Source organism: Eumetopias jubatus, unplaced genomic scaffold (genome assembly GCF_037043125.1).
Source record: "Eumetopias jubatus isolate StellerSeaLion01/CBP00866 unplaced genomic scaffold, mEumJub1_p1.0 scaffold_10, whole genome shotgun sequence".
Classification (NCBI taxonomy): Eukaryota; Metazoa; Chordata; class Mammalia; order Carnivora; family Otariidae; genus Eumetopias; species Eumetopias jubatus.
Genome location: NW_028274816.1, coordinates 112,139,090 through 112,165,347, shown reverse-complemented (window position 1 = coordinate 112,165,347; position 26,258 = coordinate 112,139,090). Strand labels below are relative to the sequence as shown.

The window sequence follows — 26,258 nt, the reverse complement described above, 5'->3', positions numbered from 1 at the left end:
GGGAGGCGGGAGGCGCCGGGGCCGTTTAAGCGGCCTCCCTCCCGCCCCCAGCCGCCGGGTCTGCCCCGGCCCTGTCCCGATCCCCGGCCTGGCCCACTCAATCTTGCCTCGCCGAGCGGTCCGCCAGGCAAGCGGGCGGCCTCCGGAGCAGCCCAAGCCGATGAGGGCCGCGCGCCCTGCGGCCGGCGCGGACGAGACGGAGCTCCCGGCCCTCGAGGAGGAGCGGAGGATCAATGCGGTTCAAGAATCGATTCCAGCGGTGAGAGAGGGATGGCGCCCCTGCCCCACCGCCCGAGCCGGCAGCGGGTCCCAGATCCCGCCGTCCGGCGTGGGTCCCAGCTCCTCACCTGGTTCCATCCCCCCCCCCCGCGGATCCCGCGCCTTGGCCCAGGACCAGCTCCCAGGGGATTCCCCGCCCTGCGGTCCCTGGGCGATCCCCCTCCTCCGAGGACCGGGATCTCGTGTGTGACCCGGGTTCCCAGACCCCGAACCCCGAGCCTGCCCTGCTTCCAGGGGATCCCATTGCTCACCCGACTTCATCCTACCGACCCCCATCCCAACAGGGCTCGTGCCTGGCTCTGAGGACCGGAACCTCAGCCCCAGACGCCGACCCCGGTTACTCCAACCCGGCTTTGGCCTCCACCCGTTATCCCCAGCTTGGGGGCTCCCGGGGCGCGCGGAAGAGGGGCCGAGCAGCTTCTGCGCCCTGCAGCAAGATTTGTCGTAAAACGGGGTGCTGGGCGTTTTAGTGCTTTGTGTGTGATCGGCCCTAGCAACAGGGAAACTGAGGCATGCTCCTCTGGTTTAGCCTTGCCTGGCCAGGTGTGGCCTTGCTAGTTCTCTGAGCTTGCTGGTTTAGCGTCCAAGGGCGGTGCTGTATTGGGCACTGCGAAGGGACAAGTTAGCATTCGGGTGGTGAGAGCTGCTGTTGAGGCGCCTGTGTTAGGAAATGAGGAGGAGGAACCCAGGAGGTGCCACCGGAAGGTTGGCCGGCAGCTCATTGACTGGAGAGCTGGTGGGAACGCCAGCCTAGGGAGGCACGGTGGCCTTAATCCCGTCTCAGGTCTCTGACATTTAGCAATGGATGGAGGCTGGCCCATGGTTCTGAGAGGAAGCTCTGGGCTTCCCCCCCCCCCCAATTCTTCTTCTTTTAAGTGGGTGAAAGTTCATCTCCCCTGTTTAACTCTCGATCCTTTGTCTGAATCTGTCAGCCATGGCCCCATTCCCAGACCTTCACTAGCAGGCAAGCTTGGTGTGCAGTGATGGGGAATTTGAAAGAAGAAAAGGAATGCATGCAGATCTTCCAAGGAGGTTATTGTTGAGTTTTTAGACATTGCCTTTTATTTCAGAATTTCGAACTGCACTTTTTTTTCCCTTTCCAACCCCCTAAGCCTTAGGATGCCCGCTCCCCCGTTGTGCTTCTCTCATTCCTCCCCCAGTCCCAAAGGGTAAAGGAGCCAACAATGCATAGGAAGAGTTGGGGTGGGCCGTGCCATTAGAAGGGTGATGAGTTTGAAGACTTGGATTAACTTATGAATATTGCTTATCACTCAGGGTGTTGAATGCCTGGCGCTATTCCCTTGGTGGGAACGTCATATCAGTGCTTCTGAAGGCAAAAAGGAACCATGATGTCTGGCTTTAGAACATGAAGTCAGGAATGAAGGTTGGAGGGGCTTTAAGGGAGAAAGTAACATACATTCAAGTATGACTGGTAAAGCCCTGTGCATGTGGTTTGTTTGATTTGGTTTTACTTCTTTGAACATCTGTGCGCTTCCTGTTTTCAGAGAACAGTGGCAATATTCTGTGAAATTACCCTTCCTTATTTGATTGAATTTGTATTTCTTTCCTATCCTTTGAATTCTCTAGAAAGGAAAAAAAAGGCCTTTTTTTTTTTTGCACAAACATTAAAACAATGTTAAGAGAAATGGAAAAAAAAAAAAAAACATTTCAGATCCTACCATCTCAGCTGACTGAACTACCTTTGCTGGATGCTAATCTACCCAGTCCTTATCATCAGTGTAGTAATATGATTTTGTGCTCTACTTCATTCATTTAAAGGTGAAAAATAGAGGCATTTCTTTTGGTGTGGCACAGACTTTGTAATTTTCTCAGTGAGTACACAGTGTCAATGGATATTTAACATTTATTTTCTTGATGGCATCTCCACCTACCCCTGATTTTCTTTGAAGATTGAATGATCACATAATTTCTTGTTTTTCTATTACATACAGAATTGGAAAGCTATTTCTCAGGGTAAATTTGAACTTGGACATAAAGCCTGCAAATACAAATTAACTCAACAAAAAAAGTCCTTTTTGTGTATTGTACAACATAAAATGTTGGGAGCACTATTCATCATCTCTTCAAGGCATATTCCTTATTTATCTTTTGAGCATTCAGAAAAGTTATAGGTAGGTACATTACAGAGAAACCGGAGGGAGGGACGTACTGTCTTTGAATGCATGTGTTACTTCTCCTGATAGATTTATCAAGACCCCCTTGAAGAGCGTTTGATTGCAGTAAAAACATTTCATTAGGCCATAGTTTGTAGCTATGTCTAAATTACAAGAAATGAACACCTTGCTGGTTTGTTCTATAATGGAATTGTGGTCATTGAGGCTTTGGATAAACTTCCAGAGTTCTGCCATTTCTGCAGAGGAAGGCTGTGAAGAAATTTAGCCCACTGTCCTAAGTGGAGAGCTCTATGCATTCATGGCTTCTCAAAAAGTTTAGGATGTGAAAAATGCCACTGGGACACAGAGCATATTTTTCTCGTGCTTTATCTTTTCCACATCTGAGTCTCCCCCCACACCCTCCTCTCCCAGAGTCATTTTCTCCCTATCACAGCATCCCCGACTGATTAGAATAATTGCTAACATTTATTGAGTGCTTATTTGTGCCAGGCAGTGGCTGGGTATTTGTGTATTACCAATCTCATTCTCAGCTCTAACCCTGGAAGACAAGTATTTATACCCATTTAATAGACGAGCAAATAGGGTTAGAGAATAAAAGGGAACGTGCCACAGTCACATGGCTAGGGAAGGGTAGACCCGTTTCAATTCAATTTCCTGTTCCTCTCCACCACCCACGCTGCCAGTTCACCTGTCTATCTCCCTGCTTACACAGTATCGTGTACAGCGCTGAGGCCGGGGACCCACAGAGCTTCTACTGTATGGTGTCGGTGCATTCTCATTTCTCCAGCCTTGCCACCAAAAATCCAAGGAAAAGGATGCTCCTTGCTTCAGCTCCAGCCCTGTGACCACTGGTTAGCTTCACACTGACTATGTGATAAAGTACCTTATTCACAAGCGTTAGGAAGTCTTCCAGGACTGCCTGTTGCCTTTTTTTTTAACATGTTCTTAGAGCATTGAATTACAGGCATGGGGTAGTCTTATATATATGCCTTCCCTCTTATTTAATAATTAAGTTAAATACCGTCCACCAGTATCACCACCTCTGGCAATGGACACTTCCTGAACACTATGCTCACTCATAAATTGGCTAATAATAAGGTACTGTGTATAGGGGTTGGCTTATGTTGCCCCATCAAGTGCTGTTGGAAGAGCCCTTGGGGGGCGCCTGGGTGGCTCAGGCGTTAAGTGTCTGCCTTCTGCTCAGGTCATGATCCCAGGGTCCTTGCGGGATCGAGCCCCGCATCGGGCTCCCTGCTCAGCGGGAAGCCTGCTTCACCCTCTCCCACTCCCCCTGCTTGAGTTCCCTCTCTCGCTCGCTCTCTCTCTGTGTCAAATAAATAAATAAAATCTTAAAAAAAAAAAAAGAGCCCTTGGAATAACCATGGTCTTAGCCTTTAAGAGTTTTCTTTTATGAGACTCAGGGTTCTTTTGGCCCTAAGATTGCCTGTTTCTCTTTGTTACATACAGAACCTGTTGGATCCCAAGTGGAACTAATTGACAACCGGGTATCTCTCAGTTAAGATAAAATAGTTAAGCAACGGGCAGAATTTCTATCTATTCATTCATTCATTCATTCAACACTTACTTACTAAGTTCCAGCAATAAGCTGGGTATTGTGCTTTGGATTGGAAATGAGATGGTGGACAAGAAGGCCTTCTTGGAATTCACATTACAGTAGGGAAAGATGAAATTAAAAAAAAACACATGTCGGAAAAAAACAATTTTTACTAATTCTGATAAGGGCTCTGGTAGGGTGGGGAGGGCTGAAATGATATTTTAGGTAGGATGGTCAGGAAAACCTCTGAGGAGGTGATATTTGAGCTGAGCTTGACAGGTGAGGAGAGTTGAACCTCTGGAGAAGAATGTTCTAGGCAGAAGTAAACAGCAAACACAAATGCCCGGAGCCAGATGAGACCTTGGTGGCTTGAGCAGAAAGGAGATGTTGTAGCTGGAGGGTGGAGAGTGAGAGGAAGGTGGCTCCCTGAGGCTGCAGAAGCAGTGGGGCCCAGCTTGTGGGCTACTTTGGGAAGCCAAAGGCAGGTTTTAAGCCAGAGTTGGGGTGTGTGCTGTGATCTGGTTTTCATGGACTATTGTGGCTGCTGAATGAAGAAAAGAGTCTATATGGGGACAATCAGGGAGACTGATTGAGATTTGTATTTGTAGAGGCCAGAGATGTCAATGTCTTGATGTGTAAGGTAGGGTCTGTGGGACTGTAGAGAACTAGGCTGATCTGGAATATATTTGGAAGTAGTATTGACAACACTTGTATTTAGAGAATGAGGAAGACATAGGAATCAAGGACAACTTCTAGGATTTGACCTTGGGCCTCAGAGATATGCTGGTGGGTCATAGATTTACTTTCAGAAGGCACAGTGCTTTGGGCTATCTGTTCTTTCTCTCCAGCGTTTTGAAATTTTGTCATGGGAGGTTGGGGTTTAAGAATGCTGGGTAAGAGGGAAGCAAGAGGGTGCTGAAAGAGAAAGCGAGGAAATGAGTGAACAAACCCGAGTAAATAATAGTTTTATTAGGGGGGCCTGGTGGCTCAGTTGGTTAAGCATTAGAGTCTTGATTTTGGCTCTCATGAGATTGAGCCAGCTTCTGGCTCAGCGATGTGCATGGAGCCTGCTTAAGATTCTCTCTTCCTCTGCCTTTCCCCCCTCAAAAAAATTAAATACTAGCTTTATTAAAGTGTGTTTCCCATATCCAGGACTAAATTACCTTCCCTCAAACCCTGTAAAACCTGCTGGATATGCTCTTCTAGCATCAGATTACTGTTAGGGTTACTTCTTAGGTAGAGGCGGCTTCCATAAATGACTGCCGTTTTCTGTAACACTTGAGAACCTTTCTCATTCTTTTTGGGAGAAGAGAATAGAATAGGTTCATCGTGTGGAAGTAAATTTGCATTTTACTTCTGCTTTTCCATTTAGGTTTTAGGAATGATTTCTTCAGGAGGCTATGTTGGAGGCTTGATTGCATTGTAAATTTCTCAGCAGAACACATTGTGCCGTGGTTTTCCCTGAGCCCCAGACGGTGATGGGTTCCTCTCAGTCTTGCTCTTCCCTTGCCTTATTGTGCAAATCTGGCTCAGGCTGTAAGAGACTACCTTCAGTCACGTAGGTGGGATATTTTTCTCTACAACTTAAGAGTTTATTTTTACTCTCAGTGATTCCAGGTGGGCAGGGACGAAGCTGTCACAAACATGGCCACCCAGTTTCTTTGCTTTTAGGAGAAAATGTGAAAGTCTATCTCTGTTGCTCTGTAATGGCTTGACTATTTTTAGATTGGGCTGCCAGAGATATAAATTGCTATTTTAGTCTTCAGCCTGGTGGTGGGTAGACAAACCCTACTTACTGCACCCTAAACAGAACACTCTCAATTTAATCTACCCTCTACCATTTTGGAGCCTTCCTCTTTACCCTTTAAAATTCCTGATAGGGTATGCTACTTAGAAGTCTGTTGTTGTGTCTGGGAGTGATGAGGTAGATCCTTGAATGCTTGGGATGCTTTTAAAGCATTCTTCTCAAGACTGCAATTATTTTCCTTTTTACTAATAAGAGCTATGTAGCAACACTCTTGACCCTTAGGAAATTAGTAAAGTTACTTAAAGGATTAGCAGGGGAGAAAAGATTTATTTTATCTATGTGCAAGAATAGCTTGGATAAATTCTGAAGCTGTTAACTGTACCTTTCTCTTAAACAGTTTTCAAACCATCTGGCAAATTCCATTCAATAATATATATTCTGCACACTAGTTAGATAACTAACCCGTTGATGGTCCAAGTGAAATATCATCACTGTCCCAAATTCATTCCCCATTGGATTTTCCACCTAAACTCTGTGTATTGGGTTGACAGGAACTGCCATTTTCTCTTTATTTATTTGCTCTAAGGATAACAGACCCTTTTAATTCAGGGAGAAATGCTAGTCTTTTGTTCCTAAGCCGGGCATTGTTTAGGATGGCTTGACCATGTGCTTCAGACCTGGCTTTGCCATTTGGTTCAGCCTGGTACCATTTTTCATCATGGTAATTAATAAGGTGTGACTGGTCAGAACTCGTTAGTGGCAGATGACAAAATCTCCCCCTTTTCCCCCCATCTTAAAGTAGCTCAAGCAAAAGGATAATTTATAGCGCAAAACCTGCTGACGTCTTGCACAGGAACGCAGTGGGGCCTCGGAGACCTGAGTGCTGTGGGGCTCTTTCACCTGTTTCTCTGCATCTGCTGCTTTCGGGCAGCTGCTTTTTTATCTTCCTGGATTTACATCTCCCCTTTTCCAGAGAACAGACTAAACCAGCATCCCTCATGAAACATGGCCTGGGCGTGGGTGGGGTTTTGGAGGATCCTCACTCCCTACCGAAGTGGAAGAATACTGTTCCTATCTTCAGGTCCCGTGGTATTCATAGTTTTCACTGTATTGCTGTTTCCACAAAGTTGGCCCAAAGAGAAGTATGGAATATGGGTATGTGTCTGTATGTATAACCGACTTTGATATTTAGATACATACACACACTTGTATGTATGTATGAATTTTATAGCCAGGGTACCAGGTACTATATATTTGGGTTTGAAAGCAAACTGTTTTAACTCAGGAAAAAAAATCCAGGTAAAAACATACCTCTAGTTTAGGTGGCCTAGAGACAGTCAGGTATCATTTATTTAAGCCGTCTGGTGCTGGAACAGGTAATGCAATATAGGGAAACTAGTTGGACAGGCCTGCTAATTGTGGAATGTAGGGTGTAAATATCTCCATGTGTAAAGCTTTATAAATTTTGGGAGAGAAAATTGAAATCTTATATTGTATCCCTTTTCATTGAATGGCAGTTACTGGCATTTGTAAAGTTTAGAAAGATTCCCTTGAATTTTTTCCCTGAGATTTAAGATTTGGTTGTGCCTTTTTTTATTCATATGTATTTTTTTTTTTAGCATGGGGGAGTATGAGTTGAAGGGGGTGGATATGATTGATTTCTGTTTGCTTTTGGTTGGTGGAGGTTTCTCTTTTGAATAAGCTGAAAGAATACTTAATCCTATAAACTAGGGCATTTGCTTTTGGATCATGGCTGTTGGCTCAGTTTACACCTGTTCAGTGGCTTTGGTCTTGTTCCCGTAACTAGGTATTTCCAGCAGCTGCCTCTTCCATTAGAATAGACTAAACAATATTGGCAGCCTTCGCCATTGTTCTTTACATGCTTTGAGGTTGTCTCACGTGATGTCTTTTTGTTTGTCCAGGTTCATGAACCACCGGGCCCCAGCCAATGGCCGCTACAAACCAACCTGTTACGAACATGCTGCTAACTGTTACACACATGCAGTGAGTACGCATTTTCTGCCCTTTGTGTCCTTCCCAGAAGGCTCTGCTGAGAGGAGGTAACTCGTACCCTCGGCCCAGTTAGTTGGATATACCTAGCTCTGTGACCTCACCCACCAGTGCATCAGTGTTGGGTCATGATACCAGAAGCTGTGTGAGCGTATCAGACCCTTCGAGTGCTCGGCCAGCTCTGTCCATCCTAAACTGATTTTCTCTGACAAGATCTTCTGTAGAAGAATAATAGTTAAGTACCCTAGTTATAGGAAAACCAAAAAGACAACTATTTATGAGGACTGTCACCTCTGCAATGAAGTGAATCACCTTTTCAAGACAGTCAGCTGTGTTCATGTGGCAAGGAGAGTTCACGGTGTTGTTGAAAAAGGTGTTTTCTTACCAGGTGATCCCTTGAAACAGGTAGCCACCCCCTCCCCACCTCCACAGCATCTACTGCTTTTCAGAGCAGATGTTACTCCACATTATTGAAGAAAAAGCTGAGTTGATCCCTAAATTCTTAGTGAACGTTTTTCTTCCTTATAAAAGCAAAACATGCTCATTATAAGAAATTTAGAAAACACTGAAGAATATGTAAGAAAAACAAAACTACCCAGAAATAAATTAACACTTTGGTGCATTTCTTCTGTTTGCGTGTTGTGTTCATGAATATGTATTTTCATAGTTTTCCTATTAAGGTCGCATTATTGACATTTTCTTGTGTCATTATGAATGTCCCTTTATCTTTGGTTTCGTTATTCCCTTTGAAAGCTGCATTTAGTGAGACTTTGGAGGGAAAGGAGGTAGCTGCTATATAGCTGAAGATAAGAAAAAGAGAAGGAGCCCAACTTAATCCTTTCATGAAGAGTGCTTAGCACAGGCTAATTATTTTAGACAGTACAAGACAGTGTTAGTACATATGTCATTATAATAAAATTTGTTTGAATTCTAGTTGTGCCTTTTCATGTCTTTAATCCTCTTCCCCAAAGAATAGTTACAGTGTTTTCTATAAAGAAACAATGATGCCAAATAAACCCCAAACTGATTTCTAGTAGAATCCTCTATAATCTCATAGAACAATGCCATTTGGTCATTCCTTAGCATAAATCAAACTTTATGAAGCATCTGTTTTAGGTATTGTAATGGTGGACTTCAGATAATACTTATTAATACTGAAATATCATCCTAATTTATCACTGGATGTCCTTTTGCCTTGGGTGCTAAAAAGACTTTTATTTAAATAATTAATATGCTGGAATGTTCCTAAAGGGAAAAATTAGTACCTGACATGCCTGCCCTGGATTACGTAAAAGAGCTTCAGTAATGAAATTGGGAGTAACCTCTCCAGTGGAGAGTCTCCCTGGACCCATGGCTTAGATTCTGGGAACAGGAAGGATTTAGTGGAATTCTTTAGACTTGAGCTGACCCCTGTCTTTGGCTTAGTGACACACTTATGTGGAGTGAGCTTTGAGCAGAGGGTCAAAATGTTTAGAGTACCAACTTGGACTAAATAAAGAATGCATGGCCTAATTTGATTTGTCTTCGATACCTGTCAGAATTTCCATCTTTTATTCTTGAGCAAATATTTGATGAATTTAACAGCTAAAAGTAAAATTATTTCCAAAGATAATTGTCCAGACCCATAAGAAAAAGTTTTGTGTTTGTATGTGTATATTTAAGTCTAGGACAGCATTAGGATATAAGGAATATAAAAGTTTGAATAATTATTTGGCTTCTTCCTTCACTCATTGCTCCAATATACATCCATTATTTTTTCTATTTACCAACTGCAAAACACACATGAAAGTTACAGGTCCAGTGCCATGATAGCTTCCGTGCCACTGACCAATGAAAGTAATCAATGAAGTGTTCGTTACTTAGCATTATCTTGAGCACTTAAATATAATAGTTTGGCTACTGAGATGCACAGCTCACCTTTAGGAATATTATTTGCTGGAGATGGACTTGAATGATCCCTTAATCTCCTGGGTATGTCATAAGTTAAGGAATACTTGTAAAAAACAAAGTTAAGGGAAAAACTGACGAAACCTCTGTGTTAATTTTTTAGAACAGAAAATGTCATCTTATTAAACTTACTAAACTGTACCCCTGATTTTTGGCTTCCAGAGAGCAGTAAAGTTTCTAAACAGACAAAACAGAACAAAAACACTTCCATCGTCATCGTTTCGTTAAAGAGAGGATACTTTAACATGAGAAAGTAGAAAGGACATAATCTCAAAATAATTAAGTTCTGTCTTACAAAAAACTTACTTTATTGTCATTAATTTTCTCATATCGTCTGGGCCAGCGAAGACTTCAGCATTTGAAACTTAAATGCTGATCTTATCTAGAGATATGATATTTTATTGCAAGAGGGCAAAAATAGGTATTGGGGAAAAAAGATAAGATTGCTAAAGTTTGCATTCTTTACCAGGTATGCTTATTCTAATATCTAATAAAGTACTTTATTTTTCCTGAGGATGTTTATTATTATAAAATGTTTACTAGTCTTCAGTTTTACTGTGAACAAAAAAACTTCTCTAAAAAGAGGAAGTCTTCAAAAAAAAGTTTAGTGGTGGTACTCATATGACGGCCATTGAAATTTGTGTCCATGTGGAGTATAAACTATGGTACAGAAAGCAAAATTCTCTGTAAGATTATGGTCTCTTAAAATTGCTTGAGTAGGTGAGAATGGATTACCCTTGCTTACCTGAAAGGTGCTATTAAAAACAAATAACCCAGAAATGCTTTCACTTGGCACTACCTCCCAAATTGGTGGAATGTGCAGATCCATACTAACAATCAGAACACAAGTTGTACAGTTGATTTTGCATATGTGGTGTATATTTTAAGTACCCACTTTAAATCACATTAGAGAATAGGGTGAAATACATTCTTATGTAATGAAATTAGGATAAAAAACATCCGCTCTGCCACAGTTGAGTCATGTTGCATCCGTTACCACTTATTCGGGTACCCAGTGGTGGGCACGGTTCCTGGGCCCTGAACAGCACTCGCTGTCAGCCATGCTGTCGCCGACCACTGCATCCACGAGAGGCAAATGTTTAAAATGATCTTTCTAAAACTGTCCCTGGGAAACCTGTGTATTTTGAACAGAGATCTCAGTTTCGCCAAACCCAGGGTATTTACTGTTCTTCGCTGTTCCCTCAGTTCCTCATCGTTCCGGCCATCGTGGGCAGTGCCCTCCTGCATCGGCTGTCGGACGACTGCTGGGAAAAGATAACCGCATGGATTTACGGGATGGGCCTCTGCGCCCTCTTCATCGTTTCCACAGTATTTCACATTGTGTCGTGGAAGAAGAGCCACTTAAGGTACCGTGGATGGCATGCTAGTTCACCAGATCAGAATAGCAGACTCAGGGTAGCCTCCCCTACTGCCATGTTTCAGTCAGGTTGAAGCTACAGAGTAGATAGACATTTTCTTGCCTCATAGACTATGATGCTATGCCATTATTCAGGAAATTTCCAATGGATTGGACAGACTTAGAGGACCCCCATATGTATCTAAGAAAGCAGGCCTTTCTCAGCAGCCACCAACAAAACCACACTGCTTCCCCAAGACTTATACATCGTAAAATCCCAAAACCTGTCCTTTAATGTCGTCAGGCATAGCACACGTAAGAGCGCGGTGGCTGTGGAGAAGGGACAGAGTACACTGAACTTGCAGTCAGCCCGGCCCTGCCACTCAGCCTTATGTAAGTCACCTGACCCCAGGGAGCCTCAGTTTCTTCATCACTAAAACGAGAATAATAATGCCTGACTTCCAGGGTTCTGTGATAGGTGGATGAGATAATGCCTGCCAAAATGATTTGAAAATTATAAATGACCAGGACTTTGTCATGTAAGGAGGTTTGCTGCAGTTTGGGTTTACTGTTTTGCAAAGTTCAGCTTTCAGAATTAGGTCCTGTGTATCTGTTCAAACAGAATTCACATATTAGCTGTCAGGTACTTTCCAACCCAAAGCAGGCCCACTAGACTCCCAATAAAGACATAAAAGCATTCCTCCTTTGAGTGAAAGATTAATTTGGGGCATGCAAAGGGAGAAGCACACCATTTAGTTGCTTATGGAATACATTCCGTACAACCCAAAAGCGCAAAATTTCTTTTCGTAAAAGGAGGATTCAGAGCAGACTTAGAGTGTTTTAAAATAATAGAATATAGCTTTTGGTTTTACAGAATGCCAAAAAAAATCTCAAACAATTCAAACAATCTAATATTAAAAAGACATGTATTATTTAAGAACAGGGTTTGGGATTCGTGAGATGATTACTGGTCTCCTTATAAGTAGAATCATAGTTTCAGAGCAGGAAGGATCCTTAGGGGTTTTCTAATTCAAACCCCTTAATTTTCACCTGGGGAAACTGAAGCTCAGATCAGTGAGACTGGCAGAGTCTGATCATTCTAAGACCTCTGACTCCCAGTCCTAGGGGTTTTTCATCCACACCCATCTCAATACTGCTTATAGTTCCCAGCCTGCTACCTGTGCCTAGGTGACCGTTCCTTGGGCCTAAAATAAAACCACAGCATTGAATCATGAGGGCTCGCTGGGGTATATTCACAAGCCTCAAAAGTACCTGTCTCCCCAGCACATACTGTCACAGAGACCAAAGGCCAGAGTACTTCATTATCTTCCTGGCACAATCCGACACTTGTGGTTGCCTCGGCTGACTTGGCTTTGATGTCTAGATTTCTGAATCAATAGAGTTGTAGATGAATCCTTCGGTATTCAGGGCCTCCCTCCCAGGGGCTGAAGAAGGTGTAATAGAAACCAGGGTCTCTTGACCTTTGAAATAGCACTGCTAGAATCAAGCCACATGTGGATTTTTGCTCTGGATTAATTTTTTTAATATCCAAATATAGCCTTATTTAGAAGCAAGGGAATGAGCATTTATTGAGTACCTACTATGTGCTAGAAGCTGTGCTAATGAACACCTGCTCTACGTGATCTCATTGAATGCTCACACATACTGTATGATAGAAATGTTGTCATTTCTATTTTCCCTGTGAGGAAAGTGAGGGTCAGAGAAGCCGGGGTGGATCTTGAATAAAATTATAGGTCTGACTTTACCTGCTGTAACAAGTGCATAACAGTCTAGAAAGCTGAATTAGAAAGGTTCCAGACCTGGCTAGGAATCACAATCACCCAAAGAGTTAAATAAAAGATTCTCTTCTTCCCTCCACCCTGTACCCCATGTTCTAGCCATTTTAAAAATTTACAATCTTCTGGACTATAGTTTATGGCTATATTTTATAAACTTCCCAGGTGATTGTGATATGCAGTCAAGTTTGAGAAGCATTAATCTAGTGTTTGCTTTTTTAGACCTGTGACCTAAATTATTTTCACGTCACTAACATGATGAACAGTAACCGTCATGAAAACATCCTCAGCTTGCTTTGGTTGACACTGTGTATGTGGTGAGGCAAAATCTAACACTAGCCCTAAACCAAACTACAGCTATCACCCTTGAATGCTGAAAATGGATTCAAGACGATGCAATGCATTCATACTTTTAAATCACCTCATTAAAGGGCAGATTCTGTCTAATCCGTTGGGTGACTAGACCTCACTGATCACGCCAGATCTTTGTACACTTCCTGAATTTTCAGTTTTGGAAGGAGGAACCCACTTAGAAATCCAGGTGGCTACCTGCTTGCAGCAAATGCGTTTTTTTGTTTTGTTTTGTTTTTTGGTTTTGGTTTTGGTTATTGCTGTTCCTAAATTAGTTTCTGAATTTCCTTTATTATAACTTACTGTCTACACTAAGATATTTGAAGTGAGAGCTTCTCTGAAGACATTCTAGAAAGATGAACTACTTCCTGCCCTGCACAGTGATGGGGGTTGAGGGGTGGTCTGCCCTCAAGGAATTTCATTTTTCTATTACATAGGATCTAAAAGAAGTGGAAAACATCAGCCAGACAGATTTTGTTTTTTTAACCACAGATTTTGTTTGTTTATTTTAACCAAAATAAATTCAGAGCTCCTGATTACTGTGGGGTTCTGCACCTGTATCTCATACATGGTGACTACTGTATGTGAAAGCTTAAAAATAATGTAAAGCTTTTACATGTGGCTTTGTATTATTAAAAATAGCTGTGTAAAGATTAATGGATAAAGAAGATGTGGTTCATATATACAATGGAATATTACTCAGTCATCAGAAAAGATGAATACCTACCATTTACATTGACATGGATGGAACTAGAGGGGATTATACTAAGTGAAATAAGTCAAGCAGAGAAAGACAATTATCATATGGTTTCACTCAAATGTGGAACATAAAGAATAGCGTGGAGGACCGCAGGGGAAGGGAGGGAAAATTGAACGGGAAGGAATCAGAGAGGGAGACAAACCATGAGACGCTCTGGACTCCAGGAAACAAACTGAGGGTTACAGAAGGGAGAGGGGTGGGGGGAAGGGGTAGCTGGGTGATGGGTATTAAGGGGGGGCACGTGATGTGATGAGCACTGGGTGTTATATGCAACTAATGAATCATTGAACATTATATAAAAAATTAATGATGTACAATATGTTTGCTAATTGAATTTAAATTAAAAAAACTAGCTGTGTGACTTTGAAAGCCAAGTTATAACTTCCACAAGAAACTAGAGCAGGAATGGAAATTACAGCATGCTGGAGTGATAACCCATGCTGCCAGTCTGAAACTTTTCTAAAAACTTTGCCTAACATGTTTTTCCCCCAACTAGGACAGTGGAGCATTGTTTTCACATGTGTGATAGAATGGTTATTTATTTCTTCATTGCTGCTTCTTACGCTCCATGGTAAGATACTGCCTTTCTATGTTTGAAGGTAGTGTGTTTTGGGATAGAATTTCTGTCCTTCCTTCCCTTCCTCCTTTCCCTGCCCCATGCATATACCCCACCCCTCTCCCTCCAACACATGCATACATGTTTGTTTGTTTGTTTTTTTCACTTGGGCCAGATTGCAGATTTTAAGGGAAGAATGTCACTGCTGTTCAGAATATATATCTGGCATTGGATTGTTCACGAGGAAGTGCCAGGAACTTGTGTGTAGGTAGCACACTCATTTTGAAATATGTCACCTTTGCCTTCCATGTTCTTTCTATATACTGCGGCTGTTCAGAGTACTTGGACATCTAATCATTTAAGTGGAAATGCTGTAAATATGTGTGAGGAAAACAGGCTGACTTTGGAAATTTATCCTGTTTGTCTACAATTCACTTCACAGCACAGTAGCTACTATATATGGAGTGCACTTCTCATTTCTTTAGCCGTACAAGTAAGAGAACTAATTAGTTAGCTATTTAAAACACCTAGTATTCTGGCTCAGTGGGTGGAGCCTGCAGCTCTTGATCTCGGGCGGGGGGGGGGCGGGAGGAGGGGGTCGTGAATTTGAGCCCCATGTTGGGTGTAGAGATTACTTAAAAAAAAATAAAAATGAAATACTAAAAAAAAATAAAATACCTAGTATTCTATTCAATTTTTGCTCTTTCTGCCCTTTTGGTATAGATTAGATAGAATCTTTTGTTGCCTGGAAACCTATGATTAAAGGAACATTAGATTCCCTCTATCAAGACATGGTCCAGTTTTAAACACTCAGAAATTCATTTTGTGAATTTCAACTGCAGTAGTCACAAGAAACAGCAGGCCTCTACTTTCTAACTTACTCAGCATCAGTCATTAAGAAGAAACCTAATTATCTGTTGGAATAAAAAAGTGTCTTTTCTCCCTAATACTTCTCACTAAATTATAGCTCTGCATCATATTGGAGCAGGAATACTTACAGACTTTTGGGAAGTATTCCCTGACTTAAAATAAGGAAATAAAATTTTTAAAAGCTGAGGAATCAAATATTACACTAAGCAACCTGTTCACCTGTTGTTTTCAATAGGTAGGTAGTGCCTTTCCTGTTTGGAAATAATAATTTTGTACTCATAGCCAATCAGAATAACATTTGGGTTTTTTTTTTTTATCATAGCTATTCTTAATATGAAATGAGTACAAATGAATTTGCAGCATCTTAAAATTCAAGCTTTACAAGAGCCCACAGTTAAATTCTGACAAAATGTCTTTCATAACATATGTTGAGCTAACTCTTCTCATGTTCTCCCTTGGCAGAGATATTGGTAATGGAGATACTGGGTCTGTGTATTAGGTATCTGCTGTGGGTATGGGATCCTGGTTGAGGATTCTGTTCAGGGTACTCATTAAGCTTTGTAAGCAATCTGCTCCCAAATACATTATCAGAATTAAGCTGATTTGACAGCAAGTCTGCCTAATAAGGAAAGTCGGGCATCACAGGTGTGGTGGGACTCACTTCTGCATATCTCCTTTTAGCTGGTTCCATTTTTAAACCACGTTGGAACTAATTCTAAGTCAAAGGTCAACTAACAATTTTATCCTTGAATTATTAATTTTACCTAAATTGCCTGAATACCTCCATGGCATGTTGAATGCCTTTTCATCCTGGTTTTATGCTAGTACTTGCTTGCCCAGTTTTCAAGCCTAGAGGAAAACACAGGTCCTGTGAATTCCCTTCATTTATCACTTCTGTTCTTTTTTGTCATGTTTACAATTTTTTAGGTTAAATCTCCGTGAACTTGGACCCCTGGCATCTCATATGCGTTGGTTTATCTGGCTCATGGCAGCTGGAGGAACCATTTATGTATTTCTCTACCATGAAAAGTAAGAGAAAATAATTTACATTTGATAGTTTTAAAATTAACTACCTAAATTCTGTTGACGTTACGACAGTTTGCTTTATATTTACACTTCAGAATAGTAGAAATACATAAATAGAATATATATTGCTTTTAGCAAATCTTTGAAGCCATTTGGTGTTCATTATTGGTAGACAGATTGCTGTGGGAAGAACTAAATGGCACATGTATGATAGGATGCATTTGAGGGACAGACCGACTACCATTTTAGTCATTCGGATGTCACTTCACATCCTCAGGCGACTGGCCTTATCAGCAGCAAAATAGCCTTAAAACTCTGTGATCCATACTTAGCACATGAGAATAAAAACTGCTTTTTTGAGCTTTCAATGAAGACTGAAGATAATAGATAAGCACTGGAACAACACTTACCTAGATGGGAACCCAGAAGATGTTCCAAACTAGGATTCCCTGAGAAAGGGGATATTTGGAAGAGCATCTGAACTCTTAATATCCTAACCATGGGGCACATTTTTTAACCTGTTATTTTTAGTCCATAGTCATAAGTATTAAGCAAATATCAAAAGGAAAGCTTACTGAAATTTAGCATCACGGCTCCAGAGGAGACCTTCAGAGTCATCTATTCCAGCTTCATGCTTAAAAAAATGAGACCATTTAGGATGTGCATCAAATTAGTGATTCATCTAGAATTAGGACCCAAGAGTCCTAGTTCTTACCCCATGGCTCTTTTCCTTATTTCACGTGCCTGAATTTGAGAAACTCACAAGCATGAAATCATTGTCCCTGAGTACAATTTATTAGCTTATCTATTGTCATTGGCAGAATGGCTCTAAGAATTGAACATAATTTGTGTTTATCACAAAGTATTAAATTGTTTCCTCTTTTCAGAAGAAAATGGCAGTTTTCACTAACTTATGACTTTGAAATTCACTTAAGTTGCATTTTTGACCACAATTAGTTATTCTGAGTGGTGTTATATAGTATATATATAAATTCGAGGAAACAGTTTGCTTCTTGGGCTCAAACACCTAACTTATATCCTTGGATAAAATAGCTGTCTTTTCTCCTATTCCAGGCCTCCTTTTACACCAAACCCACAAACCCATTCTTCCCCAGTTCCCTGATAAGATTACTTCATAGTGGACTCTGAGTATAAAACACGGACAATGAGATGTGATTGGCCCCTGACCATTTGGTTGGGCAGTATTAGGGAGTGCCTAAATCATGCCAGGTACTATGCTAGGCCTTGCAGATATGAACATAAACGAAATTTGGCCCCTGCCTCTAAGGAACTTAGAGCCTACTTTGATTAGGCAGAAACGTGAGCTGAATCTTAGTACAGTGTATTTCTTAGCATTTTCAGACATTCTATAGCCTAATGCGATGAGCCTTACAAGTTGGAGTTTGTGCAGATGCAAAATAAAGGGACAAACAAAACTATATGCCCTTCATTCCTTAGGGCTAACATCCCTTTGCCACTGATAAACCCGACCCCACGCAGCATCCCTGTCTGTCTTCATAATTTCAGTTTCTTATAGCTGTGGATAGGAGTGGTGAGGAGGGCAAACACTCTGGGATTGGGAGGGGGAAAATGCATGGTGGATTGGATGCAGTAATAACACTTTTTGTAGCAAACATTTTCCAAGTCGCATGTGGCGTTTGATGCCATTTCAATCCTGTAAGAAACGCTAGTTCATTGTGACTCAACTATAGTATTTTAATTAGAGGCCTAATGGTCTCCTGGGAAAATATATTCATTGGAATAGTTTAAGAGTTTGCATTTCTTTAAAAAAAAAAAAAAGGTGGGGGGAGCTGGAATGGAAATTGTCATAAATATTGTAGGAATAGATACAATTAACTGCCTTTCTATCCTGCAGGTATAAGGTGGTTGAGCTCTTTTTCTATCTCACAATGGGGTTTTCTCCAGCTTTGGTGGTGACATCAATGGTAAGAAATGGCTTCATAATTTTAAGTATTTCACCTTATTTCCTTTTAAATTGCTGGGGCTTTTCATTGGTCCATAGATATGACATGTAGCTTTTCTTTCTGAAGTTATGACATCTCCATTAACTCCAAAGAAAAAGTATATAAATAACAAAGTGCCTGCAATCTATACTAGCTCCTGGTTGTAGTTTGGAGAAGTTATATACTGAAGTATATTTCTTTCCATATGATCATCTTCTCTATGGGTTGCTTTTGGATAGCCATTCTGTTCACCCCACCCCTACCCCACCCTTCTCCCAAAGAGGCATGAGGTCACCTGCAGATAAGTATTTTTGCCTGAATCGTTTAGTGTCTTAACTATAAATCCATGGAGGAGGGTAAATTTTTTTTGATGTCTTACAATGAAAAAAAAAACCTATAAATTATTGACTTACTAAATCTTAAGAATTAGAAGGACCACAAGAGGTCAGTTGTGTCAACATTTTATTTAGTATTTCCCAAAAGTCTTCACTCTTACTTTTCTTTCACTTGCTTTTAAGTCACATATATTATTTCTCTTTCTCAGGAAAGTGCTTTTCTTTTTTTTTTTTTTTTTTTTTTTACACTTTGCTTGAAAATTTCTTTTGAGGACTTTCATGGGTGGAAGTAACATTACCTATAGTAGGCAGTCAGTGTGTATGCTTTGAACTTCCTTTCAAATTGAATTGCTTTTGAAAATCTGTGTGTATCAATTTGAAAGAAAAGCATATCATTATAGCCTTGTGATCCCATCCAACTGGTTATTTTGTGCCATTAGCTCCAGTGTCTTAGGCTCTGCATTTTTTTGGCATTCGCCCCTATATTAATTAAGGAACTCATAATGTGTCTAGTTTGAATTATTTTCTCAGTCTACAAAGGTCAGAAGAATTGTACTTATAATTTCACTCCTGTGCCTATGAGCTAAGAATGTATATAGCCCCTACCTGGTCACAAAAATACCTGTAAAAGGTTTAGAAGTTACAGGTTTGCTTGTTTTTTTCAGAGGATAGGTCTTACGAGAATGTGTCAAAATATGTTTCTTTAAGGTAAGAGCTTTATCGTAGCTTTAATAATTACCTAGCACCAAAAATAAATTATAATTTAGTTGGTAAAGGCAACAGGGAAGAGTGAAGGGAAGGAGGTGAATGATGGAAACGAGAAAATCTGCCTTGAAGGCCATATAGTTAGAGGGCAATTCAGGACACCCAAAGCAACATAAGCAAGGTTTGTGTGTGTAGGTTACTAATCATTACAGTAGAACATCAAATAAATTCCCTTGGGGTATCATAAGAGCAGGTTTATCCAGTATTTTTACTACCCTAAATCTTGGCATTTTCACAAGTCATACAATAGTCAGTGACTAACGTTTGTGATAGTCAAAACAGGATAATCCTCACATACCCCCCCTCCCCCCGGTAGAACTCAGCACCAAGCAGGAACCTACAGTTCATTTTAAATAAGAAACTATCATAAAGTTTTATAATGTCTTCGATTGGGAAAAACATAGGCTGCTATGGGAGCACATGATCCAAGCACTAAAGGAAATGATGTTCAAGCTGATTCATAAAGACAGAAGAGAGCCTAGGGATAGGAGGGATGATGCAAGCTGTACAGGAAAGAATATAGCATGAAGGCAGGCCTGGAGAGGGGGAAAGCACTAGCACCTTTAAGAATTAAAAGTAGTTCATTGTTTGGAACATGAATGTGTGTACCTGTTGGAGTGTGCCTCTATGCTTGAGGTGGGTAATTATGCAGATAGCATAAGTCTTGTAATAAAGCTGGAGAGCTAGACAGAGACCAGATCAAAAAGAACCTCATAAGCCATCTGAACTAACAAACAGTGTGATTGGACACTCAAAGCTTTGATTCTGGTTGGAATATTGGGCTATCAGAGATTTATTCTTCTGCCATAAAGAATTATAAAAAACTGGCAAAGTATTGGAAACAACTGTTTCTTGGCATTGGACCACAGACACAGGACTGTGTCCCTTGAGGGAATAGAAACCAAAAGATGAGCTTCAAATTTGCCCCAGTTTTCTCCCTGGGGACACTTTCCAAGCTGCGACAAAATAAAGTGGAGCCAGAGAGCAGCAGTCAGGGTGGAGGAAACAAGTCAGTATTTTAGCTACTGAGCCTGCTGCAGTTTTGGGGGAGGATTCTGGAGAAGAGGGAGCTTCACATAGAAGTGTCTCCAGAAATCTACAAAGGGGTTTCCCTGAGTCCTTGCCCAAATACCACACTGCATCTGTGCAGGGCAAGTCTCTGCATGCCCTGGCCGAGTGGCTGTGGGACAGCTGTGGGATAATGGAGAGTCCAGAGGTGCCTGGTGCTGGAAGATATCAGAGGCCAACCAGCCACAGTGGAGACACCATGCTGAGCAACTCAGGTGTTCAACTGAACCCAGCAAGTCGACCTCCACACTTAGGAGAACTACTCCAGCTCTCGAGTGAGGACTACCCTGGAACTGCCATAACAAAGCCCAAAAACAAACCTGGAAAGGATAAAATTGATCCTCTGTACATAAACTGCCTACCAGAACAAAACTCAACATTATTGAAAGGAACACAACAAAATCTATACTCTCACAGCTTGGCATCCATTTATCCAAACAAATATTAGTAGATAAGCAAGAAGCAAGAAAATGTGACACCACGCACCTAAGGAAATACAAGTCAATAGAAACAGATACAAAGATGACAGAGATGTTGAAATTAGCATACAAGGCCTTTAAAACGTAATGAGTAAACAAATGCAGAATCTCAGAAAAGAAATGGAACTACAAAAAAGGAACTGAGTGGAAATTCTAGACCTGAAAACAATATGATAACAAAAATTTTTTGAAGCGGTTAACAACAGATTGGATACTACAGAAGAAAAGATCAATGAACTTGAAAATGCGTAGACATGCTACATACTGGGAGAAAATACTTGCTTTCTCTGTATGTATCTGACAAAGGACATGTATATGGACTATATAAAATACTTCAAATGAGTAATAAAGAGTCCTATAAAAATGGGTAAAACACTTGAACAGACACTTCACAAAGGTACACACATATCCAATAGGCCCTTGAAAGAGCCCTCAACATCATTAGTCATCAGGAAATGAAAATTAAAACCTCAATGTGCTACCAGAATATACCCTGGAGAATTATTAAAATAAAGACTGACAGCACCGAATTCTGGCAAAGATGTGAAATAACTGGAACCCCAACTCATTCTTGGGGGTAGTATAATATGGCAGAACTATTTTGGAAAATTATTTAGCCATTTATTATAAAATTAAACATAGATTTATGACTCAACAGGTACTACCCAACAGAAATGAAAACATAATCTACAAAAAGACCTCCATAAAGCCCCAGATGGAAAGAACTGATAAAAAAAGAAGCCAGGGGCGCCTGGGTGACTCAGATGGTTAAGCGTCTGCCTTCGGCTCAGGTTGTGATCCCAGGTTCCTGGGATTGAGTCCACATCAGGCTCCCTACTCAGCGGGAAGTCTGCTTCCCCCCTCTCCCTCTGCCTCTCCCCCTGCTTGTGCACTCTCTCCCTCTCTCTCTCTCAAATGAATAAAATCTTAAAAAAAAAAAAAAAAAAGCCAGATACAAAAATAGACATACAGTATCATTCCATTAATGTGAAGTTCTAAAACAGACTTAGTGTGTGGTGATAGCAGCAGTAAGAACAATGGTTGCTTTGGTGGAAGAGATTGTCCAGGATTGGGAGGGGGTGTTGGGGTAGGTGGTCTCTCTTGATCGGGGTATGGGTTAGATAGATGTATGCATTTATCAAGACCCATGGTGTTCACTTAGTATTTATGTATTACACTCTGTAAAGTAATCATCAATTTAAAAAAAGACCCGTTTCCGGGGCGCCTGGGTGGCTCAATTGGTTAAGCGACTGCCTTCAGCTCAGGTCATGATCCTGGAGTCCCAGGATCGAGTCCCACATTGGGCTCCCTGCTCAGCAGGGAGTCTGCTTCTCCCTCTGACCTTCTTCCCTCTCGTGCTGTCTCTCTCTCATTCTCTCTCTCTCTCAAATAAATAAATCTTTAAAAATAAATAAATAAATAAATAAATAATGACCCGTTTCCACTCTTCCCTCCCCCTCCCCCAAAGAAGAATTTAAGTTCAGGAACCAGACCACCTTGGTTCAAATCCTGATTCTGACACTTAAACACTACGTGGCCTTGAGCAAATTATGTACTCTCTCTGTTTAGTGTTCTCATCTGTAAAGTTGGGATACTAACAGTACCTAATTTAGGGTTGTGAAGATTAAATGAGTAAACATGGGTACACTTCGAACAGTGCCTAGGATAGAATAAAAGTGCAATGACACAGGCAATGAAGAAAACAGCTTTTGTTTTAGGATTCACTATAGTCTGGTTCCCTGAAAGTTAATAAGTTAAATATGGTGTCTTGAGGAACTGTCTGCTACCAGAATGTATATCAGAACCAACCTCTGTACGTGGCTTGGTCTCTTGCTTATTGTTTCAGTGGAAAGAAAAAAAGAGTGCTATCTTTTGGGCAGTGACCAGCTCTATGGCTTTGTTCAGGTTACTTCATTCCTCTGGTTCTACTCTCTTCATCTCTAAAATGAGGAGGATGAATTATGTTAGATGAGTGACTTTTTACTGTTTGGGAATTATATGCCCCTTCGAGAATCTGATGAAGACCTTCTAGAAATATGTCCCTAATGCACATACGCAGAGAATTTTGTATAATAATAGGTATCAGTTGTTTTGTAACCTTAAAGTAATAATAAATGTGTGGTATTTGAGGGTTTTTTTGTTTGTTTTTGATAAAAATCAGTCTGGCTGACTTTACATCTTACAAAGGTTAATAAGAAACCCGTTACCAGTTGATTTGGGTTGGCTCCTTCCCCATCTTTTGATTTTACAAAAACCGTGGGGACTTAACCTGAACTTTGAAGAAAGGACTGATCCCCACCTGTGGCCCTAGATCCTCACGCCTGGTTCTGAGCTCGTGGTTGTCTGTTGCTGCCACTGTCTAGGTGCATGGGGCTTTAAGTTGGTGGCTGCATAAGAGCTTCCCCATGCTCCCAGCTGGACCTGGCCGCAGTCCAAGGCTCCAGAGCTCATGAGTGTGCAGTTGTCAGTGCCCAGGCCTCTGAGACACCCACACATGCATCCCCTTCCAAGGCCTTGCCAGAGTCTGGCTTAGGTTTTCACCACCCTGCAGAACCTGAGATCTTTCTATTCCTAGTCCTCAGGAATCTGGGGGACTGACTTGTTCATCAGCCTCCTAAGCCTTGCCTCTGTTCTCTTCCCCTCATTCATATAGCCCACTTTAATTTTGAAGATGGGCCTAGGTCTTGGAAAACCAAGATCAGCCTAAAAATTCTCCTTTTTGTGTTAAAGCACATGTGACTTTTAACTTCCTGCTGAGCTCAGAAACGCCTAGGCTCACAGACCTAAAGGCCTGGCAACATCTAGAAGGTCAGGAAGTATGTTATCCTTAACGTGCTGTCTGATCTCCGAGGTCACTTGTAGCTGTGATTTGCCCATGTCAGCCATAAGGAAGCCATAAGCTCACACAAGCAGGGGAAGTCTTGGAAAAGCAATCAGCGTAGAACAGTTTGAGAGGAGGATGGGCCGAGATGTCAATTATAAATGCGGTGGTGTGGGTGCGCCTTAGTATGGAAGAAAGCTCTTAAAGGAGAAGGTGAAAGCCAAAGATGGTACTTTCTTAACCTGAACTCCTGTGTCTGGGTGTGATTGCAGTCGGCTTCAGCATGCCATAGATGAGCAGAGGCTGCTGCTTTTCACCGTGGGGCCTGTAACCTGACTTCTCTGCCAGTCAAGACCGCCAGCCCCCAAGGGTAATCCAGCCTGACGGATGAGAGACTTTTCAGTTTAGTTCATGTTTACTGAGCAGGATGCTGTCTGTGCGGCTCCTTCATTGTCTAGAAGATCAGCAGGCTGCGGGGGAATTGCAATGATCTCTAGTTTGTCACATCGAGAGTAACATCACAACCTCTTTCTTTTTTTCCTCTGTTGACAGAATAACACGGATGGACTTCATGAACTTGCCTGTGGGGGCTTAATTTATTGCCTGGGAGTTGTGTTCTTCAAGAGTGATGGCATCATTCCCTTTGCCCATGCCATCTGGCACCTCTTTGTGGCCACGGCAGCTGCAGTGCATTACTATGCCATTTGGAAATACCTTTATCGAAGTCCTACAGACTTTATGCGGCATTTATGACCCATCTGTACTAGGTCTCGAAACCAGTATTATTTCAATTATGGCACTTGGGAGTGGGGTAAGAGCTGAAAATTGCACAGAGGGGAAAAAAAAAAGACAACTGCACTGACTTTCTTTATATCTTTTGAATATAATTACTGTGAAAGTACAAAAGCTGTGTTCTGGAATGTTCCCCCTCACAGCAGATAAAAAGGTAGTGAATTAATTATTCATTCCATTCCACTATCATGAAGGACTCCGGATAGACTTGGCCAACCGATGTTTACAAAACAGAATTTTGTATTTTAATTTTACAGATTTTACTACATGATTTTTCTAAATTACTAGGTCAGATTGTAAAAGTCAGTGTAACAACAAAGCTTCCTTTTTAAGAGAAAATTGTTTCTATCACTTTCCCGTTAACTGTGTGAAGAATCATGGACAGAACTTAACACTACTTTTACCATGTTTCATCTTGGCATAACATGGTTATTTTTTAAATAGAAATTTTCATTTTTTGTAAATTTTTAAAGACGACTTCATTGAAGCGCATCTCTGCGGTTCCTCATTCACGTGAATTTTTCAGCAAGCTGTCAACATTCCACAAACGAACATTATACCTCTTCTGATAGTTTTATTAAGCATAGAGAAATTGCCAATTTTTAAAAATTGTGGTTTTCCAAACTTTTCTGCCAACCTCTGACTCTGAACTCCATGCTGCTTTGGGCCATATACTTGACCTAGTTTGGTTTACCAGTGATGGAAAAGTATTTTGATATCATTAACTTTTTCAAAAGATGCAACTTTTTCTCTATGCCTTTGCCATGTTTTCTTCAGGATCTCTTTCAACAGTGGATGAGTATTCACATCTGTATTATGATGGTATTGTTGGAGTGGTCATCCACTGAAGACTCTGAAGAGTGTTATGAATTACAGTGAATAGTGGTATTGCCTGTTTGATGCCCGTCGGTTAAGTCATTGTCACTTAGCTTAATATTATCAGTTTGATACTCATTTTCAGTTGTGGAATTAGGTGCACAAATTCACATTCCTATCCTTCCCCTGTACCTCCTGATAGAGTTTTTTCTTTTCCATAGAAGAATATTTAAAGCATTGTTTGGCAGATAGAAACATGTATCTGTAGTTCATGGGTTGTATCCTGGCTCAATGGAGTGGTATTTAATATATTATTTTTGGTTTTCCCTCAGTGTCTTATATTAAGATTAACATTAGTTGTTTTGTTTATTAATCTCCTGTTGGTGTTTTAATAAATGAAATAACCTTGCCTTTAGATCCTTGCTGATACTGACTGCTGGATTTGGGTTTGATCAGTGGAATAATTGGCTTGACACATTTAGACTTATTCATTGAAATTTTGTACTGTTGTGGCTTTAAAAGAGGGTTTATTTTGGGTGTGCATATTTAGAACTCCCTGATTTGGGTGAATTACATGGGTATAAAGAACTGGTATTTGCTGGTAGATTCTTAAATAGGCAAGGTGCCCAGTGATCACACCAACCAGAGCACTCCTATCTGCATGATTCTGAACATCCTGATGCCTGTTGTTTTGTGTTTATTCTGTTTTTAACATATTAACTTTTGTGGATTCATTTAAAGTCTGTTCAAAAGTAACACTGTCGAAACCACTAAAATGTATGTAAAAAAATGTGCTGTAGACTAGAATAAAATTGTTACTTGGATTTGT

At 41.0% G+C, this 26,258-nt stretch overlaps 1 protein-coding gene across 2 annotated transcripts; it reads left to right on the top strand.

The window, feature by feature from the left end:
- The first annotated feature begins 10 nt into the window (after positions 1–10).
- MMD (monocyte to macrophage differentiation associated) lies at positions 11–26,258 on the top strand. Of its 2 annotated transcripts, XM_028090592.2 has the most exons (7): positions 11–259; positions 7,639–7,720; positions 10,880–11,040; positions 14,434–14,508; positions 16,291–16,392; positions 18,266–18,335; positions 24,374–26,258. In XM_028090592.2, the coding sequence occupies exons 1-7, from the start codon at positions 234–236 to the stop codon at positions 24,572–24,574; spliced, it is 717 nt and encodes a 238-aa protein (XP_027946393.1). In that variant the 5' UTR covers positions 11–233; the 3' UTR covers positions 24,575–26,258. The 2 variants fall into 2 exon arrangements, with proteins under 2 accessions (XP_027946393.1, XP_027946394.1); XM_028090593.2 differs by lacking the exon at positions 14,434–14,508.

Excerpts from the sequence above, each read along its gene's own strand:
- MMD (XM_028090592.2), top strand. The coding sequence starts at position 234 with ATGCGGTTCAAGAATCGATTCCAGCG. Across the intron at positions 260-7,638 it reads TTCAAGAATCGATTCCAGCG|GTTCATGAACCACCGGGCCC; the intron begins GTGAGAGAGGGA and ends TTGTTTGTCCAG. Across the intron at positions 14,509-16,290 it reads GCTGCTTCTTACGCTCCATG|GTTAAATCTCCGTGAACTTG; the intron begins GTAAGATACTGC and ends ACAATTTTTTAG.